This window comes from Aspergillus glaucus (assembly GCF_001890805.1).
Source record: "Aspergillus glaucus CBS 516.65 unplaced genomic scaffold ASPGLscaffold_4, whole genome shotgun sequence".
NCBI classification, from domain to species: Eukaryota; Fungi; Ascomycota; class Eurotiomycetes; order Eurotiales; family Aspergillaceae; genus Aspergillus; species Aspergillus glaucus.
In genome coordinates, this window is record NW_019170456.1 from 489,465 (window position 1) to 502,569 (window position 13,105).

The 13,105-nt window shown below is 49.2% G+C and overlaps 5 protein-coding genes across 5 annotated transcripts; 2 read left to right on the forward strand and 3 right to left on the reverse strand.

The window, feature by feature from the left end:
- Window positions 1–92: 92 nt before the first annotated feature.
- ASPGLDRAFT_32804 (uncharacterized protein) lies at window positions 93–1,825 on the reverse strand (the record flags this gene model as incomplete). Its single annotated transcript, XM_022544225.1, has 3 exons — window positions 93–839; window positions 900–1,496; window positions 1,550–1,825. The coding sequence occupies 3 exons, from the start codon at window positions 1,823–1,825 to the stop codon at window positions 93–95; spliced, it is 1,620 nt and encodes a 539-aa protein (XP_022403764.1).
- Window positions 1,826–2,113: 288 nt separating this feature from the next.
- On the forward strand, window positions 2,114–4,340 carry ASPGLDRAFT_43557 (putative amino acid transporter). Its single transcript, XM_022545841.1, has 6 exons — window positions 2,114–3,150; window positions 3,203–3,362; window positions 3,431–3,442; window positions 3,495–3,699; window positions 3,751–4,109; window positions 4,174–4,340. The coding sequence occupies exons 1-6, from the start codon at window positions 2,239–2,241 to the stop codon at window positions 4,200–4,202; spliced, it is 1,677 nt and encodes a 558-aa protein (XP_022403765.1). The 5' UTR covers window positions 2,114–2,238; the 3' UTR covers window positions 4,203–4,340.
- Window positions 4,341–6,686: 2,346 nt separating this feature from the next.
- On the forward strand, window positions 6,687–8,072 carry ASPGLDRAFT_1123989 (uncharacterized protein). The gene is made up of 5 exons (XM_022539601.1): window positions 6,687–6,720; window positions 6,789–6,831; window positions 6,897–7,608; window positions 7,663–7,858; window positions 7,920–8,072. The coding sequence occupies exons 2-5, from the start codon at window positions 6,799–6,801 to the stop codon at window positions 7,927–7,929; spliced, it is 951 nt and encodes a 316-aa protein (XP_022403766.1). The 5' UTR covers window positions 6,687–6,720; window positions 6,789–6,798; the 3' UTR covers window positions 7,930–8,072.
- A 617-nt stretch (window positions 8,073–8,689) lies between these two features.
- Window positions 8,690–11,115, reverse strand: ASPGLDRAFT_165473 (RAD52 DNA repair protein RADC). The gene is made up of 6 exons (XM_022542610.1): window positions 11,013–11,115; window positions 10,650–10,950; window positions 10,495–10,581; window positions 10,259–10,438; window positions 10,040–10,208; window positions 8,690–9,987 (listed from the first exon to the last, which is right to left on the reverse strand). The coding sequence occupies exons 1-6, from the start codon at window positions 11,018–11,020 to the stop codon at window positions 9,011–9,013; spliced, it is 1,722 nt and encodes a 573-aa protein (XP_022403767.1). The 5' UTR covers window positions 11,021–11,115; the 3' UTR covers window positions 8,690–9,010.
- Window positions 11,116–11,471: 356 nt separating this feature from the next.
- Window positions 11,472–12,862, reverse strand: ASPGLDRAFT_79979 (uncharacterized protein). Its single transcript, XM_022550046.1, has 3 exons — window positions 12,487–12,862; window positions 12,078–12,421; window positions 11,472–12,021 (listed from the first exon to the last, which is right to left on the reverse strand). The coding sequence occupies exons 1-3, from the start codon at window positions 12,569–12,571 to the stop codon at window positions 11,515–11,517; spliced, it is 936 nt and encodes a 311-aa protein (XP_022403768.1). The 5' UTR covers window positions 12,572–12,862; the 3' UTR covers window positions 11,472–11,514.
- Between the last annotated feature and the right edge of the window lie 243 nt (window positions 12,863–13,105).

Genomic DNA, 13,105 nt, shown 5'->3' on the forward strand with positions numbered 1-13,105 from the left:
TACGATGACTCGATGAATTTTTCTTGTTTGGTTTCACGGTCGTCTTTCCCAGGTTCCATGGATCATATCACATACACTACTAACATATTCATCTAACAGAGCATATCATCGAAATCCTCGGCAGCAATCTTGTTCAAACTGGTAGATGCGGCAGTCGGGGGAGAGCTCTGTCTCGTCAAAACCATATCTTCTTCGATACAATCCGACGTAAGCATTTCGCTGTCGCTCTGAAAACCCTGATTGGAGTAGGCTGGCGGTGGTACATAGAATCCAACATGTTGGTCTATGCGTTGTATATCCTCTAATTTTGGTTCATCAAAGTCCATTTTCTCGCTCTCGTCGATCGTACTGCCGAGCATGTCGATCGATAGGTTTGTGTAATCCTCTTTGATGGAAAGGATTGATTCTTCCTCGTCATTTGTATTTCGCTCCTGTGATTCTTCTAGGGATTCAAATTCGAGCTCGCCTATATCTGTTCCAAGGTAGTAGTCCGAGTCGTTGGAGTCTGTGTCGTCGTCTTCGTTGTCTAAGAGGGTAGTGTATTCTGGTGTCGGGTAGCGTTTATCTGAAGACGCGTATTCCAGCGGACTCAGGTTCTTCGAAGCTCCGGGCTTATAGAGTTGTTTCTGGGCGATTCGCCAGAGGGACTGCTTTAGTGCTGTCCTCACGGTAGATGTGTCTCCTGCGGTAGACGGGTCTAATTGGGTCTGAGAATGAGGATTGCGTGACGATTTCAGGTTGTTTCGCTTTTCCCGCAGTTTGGGGTTCTTGGAAATCTCGAGTATAGACGCGATGGAGCTCGCGATGGATGATATTAATTGCGATCGTTGGTTCATGGCCTAATCGTACGTAGGAGTCGTCAGTTAGGACTCTGTCTCATTTCGTTCGAAAATGCTCACCTCGAGGTATCCAAGGCTAAAGACGGCAGGAGAAATTGTTGAGAGGGACTTGAAATCTTCGCTTTTAGATTTCTTGGTCCCCTTGTTTGCTCGTTGATTGTCGGCTATGAGATTGCGAAAACCAACGTCGAATAACGTATGGAATCCCTTTTCAGAGTCGATGTTTGGACTCTCTGGCAGCTGTGGACAACGCTCTGGAGAGGGCAAAGGAAGTTGGAAAAATTCCTCCAGCCCTTGAAACGTTTTTGCGAATATCAAAGCACAAGTCTTGTCATTCCTGAATCTTTCCAGTGGAATATCGGCCTCCAATAATTCTGTAAATGAGCCCCCAGAAACTGAGGAACCAGTTATATCCCGCTGTACCCTTTCGTTGCACCGAGTGAATTCCAAGGAAATGTAGATCGTAGACAATCGAGCAATCGGGATTCCGTCGGGAGGAATGGCATCATGCGTGCTTCGCAACTTAGCTGGTATCCGTGACGCTTTTGTGGCCAGGCGTTTTGTTGTTCTGCGCAGTCCAAAATATAGCTGAAACGTCGAGTTATCGCCATGATCGCAGCTTTTGAAGAGAACGTTGAGACCTAAATCCAGCCAAAGCTATGCCATTTATCAGTAAGTGCACTTTGAAGACTGGTAGCACTGGTGGGTACCTTTGAATGACAGAAAATCTCCCCAATTTGCGAGACGAACGTCGAGGCAGGGCGGGCAAGATCAGGCCCTACACCGACAAAGATATGGACTTTGAGCTCTGGGGCCTGGTCCACCCATAATTCTCCCTTTTCGAATTGTTCCTTTAACTCTGTAGTGTCTATCAAGTCCGAAGCGTCGTTGGGAGGGAGAATCAAAGCTGTAGCACATTGGGTGAGGTTCAGGTTCGACCCTAAGGAATTGAGAGCGGTCGTTCCTAGGTCAATTTCGAGGGCCATTGGGCGATCGGCTATAAATAAAGGTAGCTTTCCATGCTCGACAGATAATGAGCAATGGAAGTTTGAGGACACAAAGGGTTGGAGATGAGAGGAATAGCTTCGAGGTGTGATTAGCACATGACAGGCCAAGCCGCAAGATATATATCTGGGGTGTGATGCAAGTTACAGCCGTCATATCAACCAATCTTCTGTTTATCCACTTGGCTTTACATAGACAGCTGCAGACAAACCGCCTCTAATATTCATCTGTTTTTCCTTCTCGTTATCTCTCTTTTTATTCCCTACCGTAGAATTGCATGTGCTATAGATAGAACGCTTATCGACAAGATGTCACGTGCGCCGTTCCTGATTACTTGGCTCTCCGCAGGCAAATGCGAACAATGAATGAGACACCATGCGACCACCAATTAGCAATGTCCAGGAATGAAGGACGCGATCCTCTCCTGGCTGGGCCTCAGAGCCTGCACGAGCTTGAATCGCAATCTTTGCTTACTGACACCCCTGACGGAGAAGCTGACCTGGTAATTCACCCAGCTCCTGTCAGTCCATCCCCGATTTCGCCTTCCGCCCCCAGTCCTGCGATTGCTCAACCTGCCCCCGACGGACAGCGTCGCACTCCTCGCACCACAAATCGCGTTCGCTTTGACCTTGACGATGAATCGGAAGGGGATAGTTGCTCAGATCGCCATGCTCGTGTCTCAGAGGATTCATCATGGCTGGACGACGAGGATTATGCCCGTGCGGACCACGACAGGTCAGAGAGAAGCGGCAGGGGGCCGATGATGCCTCTGTTGACAGACATGGAAGCTCCCAGCGTCACACTCGCAACGTCCGAAGACTATTTCCCTGAAGAACATCTGGAGAGCGCAAGACCAAGGAGTGGAATGCGGATGGCGTTCATGAACATGGCGAATAGTATTATTGGGGCCGGAATCATTGGGCAGTCGTACGCCCTTCGACAGTCTGGCATGATGATGGGAATAATCCTTTTAACGGCGCTTACCGTCGCGGTTGACTGGACAATTCGTTTGATCGTGGTCAATTCCAAATTGAGTGGCGCAGACTCGTTTCAGGCGACGATGCAGCATTGCTTTGGTAGAAGTGGCCTTATTGCCATCTCAATTGCTCAATGGGCTTTTGCATATGGTGGAATGATTGCTTTCTGTATTATCGTGGGAGATACTATTCCACACGTGTTGACCGCTTTGTTTCCTTCCCTTCGAGATATGGCATTCCTTTGGCTTCTTACCGATAGACGGGCCATCATCGTGCTTTTCGTCATGGGCATTTCGTATCCCCTGTCAATGTATCGCGACATCGCTAAGGTTCGATTTGACATTCCCGCGTCTAGAATAACCAAGGCTGATAAATCAGTAGTTGGGGAAAGCATCGACGTTGGCATTGATAAGCATGATAGTCATCGTGGTCGCTGTGATCACCCAAGTATTCCGCGTCCCTCAAAAGACCCGCGGCGATGTGAAGGGCTTGCTTTGGGTGAATTCCGGATTTTTCCAGGCTGTTGGTGTAATATCATTTGGTGCGTCTAAATCAACTGAACCTGGATCTCAAGAGGAATTCCTTGCTGATAGTCTGATTTATGTATAGCCTTCGTCTGCCGTATGTTGCACTGCATCCATCCCGACGTTTCATCGTGCTGACTCTCCGATAGATCATAACAGCCTCCTTATCTACGGATCGCTCAAGAAACCGACCATGGATCGCTTTGCCATGGTCACGCATTACTCTACCGGAGTTTCTTTGCTCATGTGCCTGACCATGGCCCTTACCGGCTTCCTTGCATTCGGGTCCAATACCCAGGGAAATGTGTTGAACAATTTTCCGTCGGACAATATCATGGTCAACATAGCGCGACTGTAGGGCTGTCACTCATCTGCAACCCATGGTACTTGTACTAATTCGAACAGCTGCTTCGGCTTGAATATGCTCACGACACTACCCCTGGAGGCATTTGTCTGTCGATCTGTCATGTTGACCTATTACTTCCCCGATGAACCTTTCAACATGAACCGTCATCTGCTATTCACTACTGCTCTTGTCTTGTCGTCAATGCTGATTTCCTTGATCACCTGCGATCTCGGGGCTGTGTTCGAACTGATCGGAGCCACGAGTGCGGCTGCTCTGGCCTACATCTTCCCTCCTCTTTGCTATGTCAAATTGAGCACTGCGAGTCGGAAGGAGAAGATACCTGCGTACTTGTGCATAACATTCGGCATCATAGTTATGGGAGTTAGCTTGCTGCAGGCGGTTGTGAAGATGATAAAGGGTATCTTTACTGCCATTGTTTCTATGGACCACAAGGAAGATTTGCTAATGTGTTCTCATCCTAGGCGAGAGCGGCTCCGGTACCTGCAGTTAAGAACGAGCGTCGTGTTTGAATCTTACTCCTCTGTTTCATGCATCTCTAGACATTAGACTTGTTCTCTCATTTCTCAAGTTTTTGATCATTCTCAACAGACTGTACATATTCTGTCTTCGAATACATTGTCACTTACCTACTTCACCTACAGGTATTCAGCTATGTGCACGTTCCATGCAAAAATCCCTGTAACTTCATCTCAGATCTGAATCTACCTATCAAATTGTGAATGTTATTGCTTCTTGTCGGGTTGGAAACAAAAGAAAAAGAAATTATCTTTTGGTGTGCAAACAACCCCAATGTATGCCTTTCCTTTTTGGGAAACATAGCGTTTGTTCCTCTGGGCACCACAGCAACCCGTTCTTCCTCTTCTCTCCATCTCTCCTCTCTATCTCTCCTCTCTACCCATTATCCTCTCCAGTTCTCTATCCTTTGTTCCTTCGTTTTTCATGACCCTATCTCCTTCGTTCTTCTTCCTGCGCACCATTACTTCCTGCTTTTTTAACACTACAGTCCATTCACTCTGCTCTTTAGCCAAAGAATTCACTCGGGCGACGGCACTCCCAAGAGGGGCTGCCTCGACCACTTCCCGCCTCGACGCTCTTTTCTTGTTTCTTTTCTTCTTTTGCGGCACACGCTTCTTGACAGAACGCAAAAATGGAGCCTGCAAAGCTGGACCCAGCTGCTGCTGAGCGGCTTAGAAGGCTGCAGTTGGTACGTGACTAGCTTGTTCTTTTACCTAGTCTTCAGAGTTGAACAGGGATGTGAGAGCTGACTCTGGTTACAATATTAATAGGCGGATCTGGGCACTGCCAGACGAGAACACATCTCAACTACGGACGGCAAGAAGGTCAAAGAAGTCCACCCCGACCATATCGAAGCGACTAGGATGACAAACCTGGTTGGATCTGAGGCACAACAGGCGGCTCAGGTTAATAAAGCGCGTCTCGCTGGTTGGGCAAGTGAGTAGTGCTCTAAGGCATTCATGATCCAAAGCCCTTGACTAAACCATGCAACAGATGCGTACAAAGATATCGGGGACACAAAGGACTTGGAGCACCTTGACAATCTACTGGATGGTCAAAGTCACCGTGCGCGCTTGGGTGCTTTGATATTTGCAAGTGGTGGACAAGCCTACACAAAGTCTGTCACCAGAAAGGACAACTTCCTCAAAGTTGCAGAGACGGACTACGGCAGAGGACATGGCAGACGCTCAAACCCTGCAGGTCGTGGCGGCGGTGTCATGGGTACAAGAGGCCGCACGCCAATTATGCCTGCCCCTAAGTAAGTACTAGCCTTAAACCATCAACGGTTACACGATACTAACAGTGAGCCAGTATTGCTTCGGCTAGAACCTCCAAGCAGGGAGCGATTATGAAAATTGATCGCCATATTGTTGATGCTCCTGGTCGTTCAAGGTTGGATCCTGCGCTCGATTCTAACAACGACCCCTATAAGAAGTGTCGGGAAGAAGTCAAGGCTCGAAGCAAATCCGGTGAGTGAAAAATCTACATATTGTTGAAGCTGCAGTATCTGACCTATCGTACTCAGACGATGGAGCAGAGAAAACAAATCTCAGGACCAGACGTCCGGTGTAAGTGCAGCTCCCATCCTTCGTGCACCACAGCTCTAACTGCCTGCAGCGTTGGTGATTATGCCCGCATTCTTAGCCCCCCCGAAAGTTTTCTTGCTATAGCCCGTAGCATGATCAACACTAAAACTTCTGATGATACTCCTGCCCCAGGCCCTCGAACGCCTGAGACTAGGCCCGCTGGTCCATCGAAGGCATCCAACCCGCCTACCAAGGACAATCGAGTTACTCCTGAGAAGGGACCAGATGCCCCCAGGATCGCCAAGAGAATTGTTGCTCAGCCGAAAGAAGCTCCAAAGACTCCTCCATTTCACAGTCCAGCAACCGCGAAGGCACAGGTCTCTGTTGCTTCTACTTCGGCAACCAACACGCCTTTGAAAGCCACGACCTCGAAAGCAAATATCCCTACCGCTTCTGCGAACACGTCCACCATGCCCTCGAAAGTGAACGCTTCTGTTGCTTCTACTTCGGCAACCAACACGCCCACGAGAGCCACAACTTCGAAAGCAAACGTCCCTACGGCTCCTGTTACGCCCACGAAAGGCATCCCCTCGAAAGCGAACGCGTCTGCTGCTCCTACCTCGCCATTAAGCATGCGAACAGCCCCCAAAACAAGCGTCACTGCTACTTCAGTAAACACGCCCACGAAAGGAACAGCCCCGAAGGCCAACGTTCCTGCGGCTTCTGCTCCGTCAGTGAGAATACCCACAGCCCCGAAAGCAAACGTTTATTCTGTTTCTAGCTCGCCAACGAACGTGCGATCAAACGCCCCTGCTATTTTTATCTCGTCAGCGAAAACACCCGTTCAAAGTACAGTCTCGAAAGCGAACGGCCCTGTTACTCCCGTCTCGTCAGTAAATACGGCCGCGAAAGGCACAGCCCCGAAAGCCAGCGTCTCTGCTGCCTTTGTTCTACCAGTTAACGAGCGTAAAGACCCTAAGCCAACGAGCTCAGATCATCCTGAAAAGTCTTCTGCTCCTGACCTGATAAGCAAGCAGGTTGACAATGCAGAGTCAAACACCACAAAGAAACCAATTGGTCAGTTGCAGCCATCGGCATCCCAGAATGTTATGGCTACCAAGACGGAGAGTGAACATATTAAGGCCAACGTCGAAAAAACCGAAGAACTGTTGCTCGATTTCGGCACAACGCCACCTGATTCAAGCCCATTGAGCGATTTCATGGCAAGTCCTGCAATTCAGGATCTAGAAGGAATTGACTTTAGAAATTCCCCTGACTCCGTTGCTGCACGTGGATCTACTACCCTTGAGTCTACAGAAAGCCCTGAGCAGCGGTCCAACAGACCAAGTATCGCTGATTATCAACGCGAAATTTCACTCCTCAGTGCCTTGCTGGAGAGCACTACTCTTGGAGATCTTGGAGAGGAATTCTGCGAAAGGTTGAAGCAGTGCAAGAAAGAACTTGAAGAACTTTGCCAAGCTCAGCGAAGCGGGAGTTCAGCTGTAAACACGCCTGTTAAGCATGAAAGGATCTCATCCATCTCTCCACTTGACAGCGCCAGTGTACAACGACTTAGACAGGCAGTTACTGCACCTCCGTTCTACCCCCGCGTCAGCAGTTTCAGTGGATATCGCTCTCCGACAAACAGCATCTCAAGTGATTCAACAGCACCACCCCCGACACCTGTTCCAATCCGGCGTGCAGCAAATCCGATACGGGTTCCACCTGCTCCAGATGAGCCGGAATCGACCACCTCTGATCACATCTTTGGTGACCATTTGCTCCCTGGTAGACGTTCACGTACCACATCCTTGTTGAGAGAGGTTTCATCAACGTCACGCACTTCTTCTGATGGTAGGCAAATAACCAGCATAACTCTCCAGATAAAAGTTTCTCACATGGATTTAGAACCTAGCACGACGAAAATGAGCTTCTCAATCCCACCTCGCGAAACGGTCCTGAAGAACGTGAATATCCCGGTTTTCGAGAGTAAAGCCAAAGCCGAATCATCCACTCAGCCGGAGGCGTCCAACAATGTCCCTTTGCCCCAGACCGTCGAGCCTAAAAGCCGTGATTGTTCCGCATCGTCTTCTTCAGGCGTAACGCTGGAAGTGCCAAAGAGCCGACCTACTCCCCAGGTCGTCAGCAGTGTGCAGATGACCGAGCCGGCCATGAGCACCTTGACGCAGTCCATACATGCTGTCCAGCCGCCTGCGAAGACGCACGCGCGGAACGCCTCTTCTTCGCAGAAGACTGAGCCTGTTGCTCGTGTTAGCTCTGCTGCTCGAGAAGCCTCGGTGCCATCGCAACGTCCGCCCATCACCCCGATCGCCAAGGATATGAAACAGCCAGAATCGAAGTTCACTTCAATGAGCCAATCCATCCACGCTGCCCCGAAGGAACCGACACGCCAACCCGCTCCAGCGAGTAGTTCGCTGGGCCAATCTGTTCACGCTAGCCCTCAAGAGGTGCCAGCAACACGCCAACCCGTTCCAGTCGGTCCCAAGACTGTTTCGAAAGCAGGCTCAACTCTAGGTGGCCTCATGAGCTCGAAGTACTCATCGTGAATTACGACGAATCCGGCACCGCTTGTGAAATCCAAGTGCCAGCTACAGGTAGTTATCTTGAGTATAGGATCAGGTCTTTTTGTAGTGTTTCGTTTCTTTTCACATGTTGCTGTACTTTTTCCTTTTCTCTCTTTTCTTCTTCCACTTACTTTCCTTTTCTGTGCCTCGACTGGTTTTTTGTTCTCTTTACGAAAGTATGCCATAAAAATAATGATGTTTCTTTCTTTCGTTTCCTTCTCAGTTTGTCTGATTTGTCTCTTTTCTCTCCTTTGTTCAGGGTAATACATGAGGAATGATAATCTTCATTAATACGAATGTCACAATAGTAGTCGAGTCTTTTACACGGTAAGAAATGAACATGAAGCACGGGGGTTTGATCATTCAACCTGGTTCAGAAGAAAACGACCAACAATTGCATGCTCTCGCGGATGTACACTGCTCATGGGTATACATACTAGTACTATATAAGACATAGGATTCGAAACATGAGTCGAATAATATGCAGCCAATAATGATAAATAAACGACGTCGCCAATACCATACAATCAATCAATCCCATTCCATGCCATGTTGATTCTCATCGCCAGAACGCCATCCCACTCGTAAACACCAGGGTAATAATGACCAAAGAAAAACCAGACGCGAAATCAAAGCCCTCTATTTCCTCTATTAGATGGCTCTAGAAAACATTATTGTTGCGGTTGCTGTGGCTGATTCGGGTCACCCGCATTGAACCTGGGCCTCTTAGGGTCGACAACGCCAGGCACGGAACCAGGACCATTGGCAGCGGCAGCTGCATTGGTCACATCGTTCAACGGAGGTCTTTTGCCGTTAACATTCTGCGGTCCAACGCTGCCTCTATTCGCTAACGCAGGGTTCGTTGTGTTTCTGGGATCGATATTCGGCCGTGTCAATGGCCGGTAGGACGAGGTCGATTGACCTCTGTTCATTGGACTGCCAAAGCCACCACTGCCAGGGGCGCCAATTTTTCGGTTCGTGTCTGTAGAGGGGTTGACAAAGTCTCGCGTGTTGTTTGTGGCGGGGGACGCGCCGGTAACCATGGGTTTTGATATGGGGATGCTCTTGCTGTGGTCGACGCCTGCTGTCTTGCGGATGGAAGGACTTTGGGCGTGGGGGTCAAACTGCGGTGCTGCGGACGGGGCAGCTGGGTTATCTCGTAACATGTCGACTGCTCGAGCTGAGAAGAAGGAAGCCGATGGCGTTCCTGGCGGAGGCATGTCCGCGTTTTGACTATATTCACGTTTGACAGGACCCATGTTATTCGTATCTGAACCTTGATTGGGTCGTTGTTGACCTGGTTGTGCTGTTGACGGATTCTGGAAGTTTTGAGGGGCGGGCGCAGGAGTAGGTCGTCGTATATTAGGATTATTGAGTGCAGGATTTGGGCGCCCATTAGACGGAGGTACAGAGGCTTGTCGTGGGGGCGCCGGGTTCCAAGGTCTTTCAGGCTTAGAAGGCGTTACAACTGCTGGGTTAGGGCCACCGGGAGGCCCTGGCATATTGGCTAGAGGCCTTGGTTGGGCATTCTGGCCATTCACACCGGGCGTAAAAGGTTGCTGCTTTCCTTGTGGCTCTGGCTCCAGTGTAATTTCATCTGGATTGCCGGTCTCAGGCACTCCAAAATCGGCTTCATCGAATAGGTCACCTATTGCCCGTTAGCGCTGGAAACAGGTCAGAGGAACCATCTCGCGGCATACTTCCAAACTCTCCATCACCGTCGAATGTATCGACTTTCGCGGGTCTTGCAGCATCAGCAGGACGAGGAAGGTCGTCATCTTCTTGGGGAGGAGGTTTTGGCGGCGCGGTTTCTTTCTTGACTGGAGCGAAATCAGGATGTCGGTGAAGTTCATCTGGATTCCATCTTGCCTAGTAAAGTCAGCATATGCAGGAGCACTGGATTGTAAAAGATGCCGTACAGGTGCAGATTTCACTTTCGTCACTTTCGACACATAATCTTTGTCGTAAATGCAGTTGCCCAGAACGTTGCCAAAGTTCCTCAATGCACGCTTCAGAGCATCTGTTGTCCCTTCTTTCTTGGCCTTCTCGAACGCAGCGGCTTTTCCTTTGCAGTTTTCGATGTGTCCGTAGCCGATATCCTACAGCATGTGTAAGTCGATTGATCCCTCACAAATGAAGCGGGCTGAAAACGCACCTCATGGAAAGTCCCATCTTTCAGCATTACCTTCACGATAACAGACAATCCCAAACTGATCTTCCCAGTATGTTGACTTTCCTCAACCTGCATAACACGCGTATTAGTCTCCAAGACCCATGACCCCAACTACCCCTCCCTCAACAGTCACGTACAAAATCAATTTGAACATTCTGAATCGAGCTCGACCATCCATTAAACCCAAATACCTCATTCGCAAGATTAATACACTTGTCTGCAGAGAGATAGTGTACCCTCTGTCCCGCGGCACCCGGTCTCGACGAAATGTACTCGGGCCCCAGCTTCTTATCGAGTCGTGCTTGGAGAGTGGCGATTTCCTTCGCGGTGTATTCGCTCATTCGGCGCTGAGGTTCTTCGAATGGGTTTCCTGACATCGTTCCGGTTGCGTTAGGCATCATTACGCATGCTGGGGTTGCTCGATGTTGGTCGCCAACACTGGGGAGAGACGCGGTTAGCTTGTTTTAACTGTGGTCTTGGGTTGGTGGCTGTTAGCTCACGCTGGCATTATCAAGACGCGATAATTAAAGCGAAGCTATGGGACTATCAGAAATCCAGTCCCAAGCACAAAAGTGGTAAGTGTAAAGTAATGTTGGATTGACTGATTGGTAATGCTGAGACGCGTGACGGATGCCGACACGGGCATATCGCGACATCACGTGATGATAACTAGATCATACCAGGAGGTGCAAATTTCCTTTCATTCTCTTTTTGTTTGATTATAAATCTGCACTTGATGAAATGTGTATGTACCAACAATTTAGATTGTATTTACTCGGTATTTCGAAGAGGTATCATTATACCGAGGTTCGGACTACTACCAAGGTAGATAGACGGATCGCTGGTCAAAGACATCTCTTCCGACCTTTTCATAACCGTTCGACATTCATAAACCCATTATTGTCTTGCTTTGCTAACAATGTCTAATATTGAAGGTGCATTCGTCTCTGGAAAAGGAGAAAAAAAAAAAAAAAAAAAAAAAAAAAAAAAACAGATCTGAGATCACTGAATGATAAGACTTGCACTAGGAATGAGACCAAGGTCCTTCAAGCTCTCGCCGAAAAACTCATTGTTGAACACTTTCCGGGGGAAGGTCTGCAGGAAGCTTGTCGTATCGACATCGTCTTGTTCTTTCAAGGCCGCGGCGACCTCAAAAAGGGTCGTGGTGACTGGGAACGTCTTCATGACATTGCCCTTGGGCGTCTGGAATCTCATACGAGTCTCTGTGTAGGCGGAGGCAGGCTTGGAGGCAACAGGGCCGGAGGTTGTCGGACCAGCAGCGGGTGCCGGCTGAGGAGGAGGTGCCTGGCCAGCTCGTTCGGCCTTCTCCCGTTCAGCTTTCAACCGTCGTGCTTCCTTGTCTGCCTCGATCTTGGCCTTGACGCGCTTCTTTGCTTCGATGTCATCCTGCCTCTCTTGCCTCTTCTTCTGTGCCTCCTTCAACCGTTGTTTTTTATCGAGCTCCTCCTTGATGTCCTGTGATTCCTTGGTGCTCTTCCTTTTGATTTCCTGGGGATGATGTTAGAGAAGACAATAAAGAGCTTGAGGAGCAATGGATTCCATACCTCATTTCGCTTCTTGTCAGCCTTTTCCTGCTCACCCTGCACCGCTCGCTTCGCCGCGAGTTTCTCTCTCAGATCATCCAGTCTCTGCTTCTTTTGCTCCTCCGTCAAGGGTGTAATTTCCTCCGTTGATTCCGCGAAGTCGACATGTTCAGACTTGGACGCGTGGAATTCCGCTTGGGCTTGACTCCGGAACTTCTTGCCACACTCATTGCAAACCAAACTGCGGGGGACCTCGCCAGGTTGGAGCGCTGGACCTTCTTCCGACTCCTGTTCGGCTACGGCAGCGTTGATTTCTTCGAGGGACTTGTCTTGGTTCACTTCGAGCCATTCGAGAGCACCCTGGACTGAAGTAGCCATGCAGGTTAGCCAAAGAAACCGATCGCGACGTACTTGTGGAAAAGAGACTTACTACCACCGCCCTTCGAGACCGCCAACTGTGCTCTTTCTTGGTCAAAGCCCATCTCAATGAGCTGGTCCAGATCGGAACTAGCCATGATTATGCGAGGTGCGATCTGTTGTTACAAGGTGGGGTAAGCTCTGGTGCAACGTTTATACGAGCGTCAAAAGAAGCTGTAAGACGAGTAGGGGAAATTATAGATCGCCAAGTCAGATGAAGGCGAGAAAAGGTGCCTGAGGAAAGACAGTAGATAGGTGTAGCTGATTGTAGAGAAGAAGGGAGGTAGAGAAGGTGACGTATAGTTACTGCCGGGCGGAGAGCCACACAGTTTGCGGGATGGCCCGCATTCCTGCTCCAGCAATTTACAGTACAATTGAAATGTTCTGGAACATTTCTGTATTCCTGGCGTTCAGCTCCAATTGTATCATGCGGAGCAGATCTTACGTCTTCTGGCTGCTCGTGGGTTTTATGATTTGCCTATAAAGTACCACTACGTGTGATTTCCAACTATGCAAAGCTCAGAATTCTCCAATTGGACAAACACAGCATTGTGCTGTTGGTTTGTCCATTCCTTGGACGGGACAGTTCCAAGGGGAATACTACTACGCTCGGATTAAGTTGGTTGTAGATG

Coding starts and splice junctions, on each gene's coding strand:
- ASPGLDRAFT_79979 (XM_022550046.1), bottom strand. CDS start 12,571: ATGGCTAGTTCCGATCTGGACCAGCTCATTGAGATGGGCTTTGACCAA. Junction 12,422..12,486: donor GGTCTCGAAGGGCGGTGGTA/GTAAGTCTCTTT, acceptor TGGCTACTTCAG/TCCAGGGTGCTCTCGAATGG. Junction 12,022..12,077: donor CTGACAAGAAGCGAAATGAG/GTATGGAATCCA, acceptor CATCATCCCCAG/GAAATCAAAAGGAAGAGCAC.
- ASPGLDRAFT_1123989 (XM_022539601.1), top strand. CDS start 6,799: ATGCAGAGTCAAACACCACAAAGAAACCAATTG. Junction 6,832..6,896: donor CACCACAAAGAAACCAATTG/GTCAGTTGCAGC, acceptor GAACATATTAAG/GCCAACGTCGAAAAAACCGA. Junction 7,609..7,662: donor GTCACGCACTTCTTCTGATG/GTAGGCAAATAA, acceptor ACATGGATTTAG/AACCTAGCACGACGAAAATG.
- ASPGLDRAFT_165473 (XM_022542610.1), bottom strand. Junction 10,582..10,649: donor AGAATGTTCAAATTGATTTT/GTACGTGACTGT, acceptor CGTGTTATGCAG/GTTGAGGAAAGTCAACATAC. Junction 9,988..10,039: donor CGGTGATGGAGAGTTTGGAA/GTATGCCGCGAG, acceptor AACGGGCAATAG/GTGACCTATTCGATGAAGCC.
- ASPGLDRAFT_43557 (XM_022545841.1), top strand. CDS start 2,239: ATGTCCAGGAATGAAGGACGCGATCCTCTCCTGGCTGGGCCTCAGAGC. Junction 3,700..3,750: donor ATGGTCAACATAGCGCGACT/GTAGGGCTGTCA, acceptor TAATTCGAACAG/CTGCTTCGGCTTGAATATGC. Junction 4,110..4,173: donor GGTTGTGAAGATGATAAAGG/GTATCTTTACTG, acceptor TTCTCATCCTAG/GCGAGAGCGGCTCCGGTACC.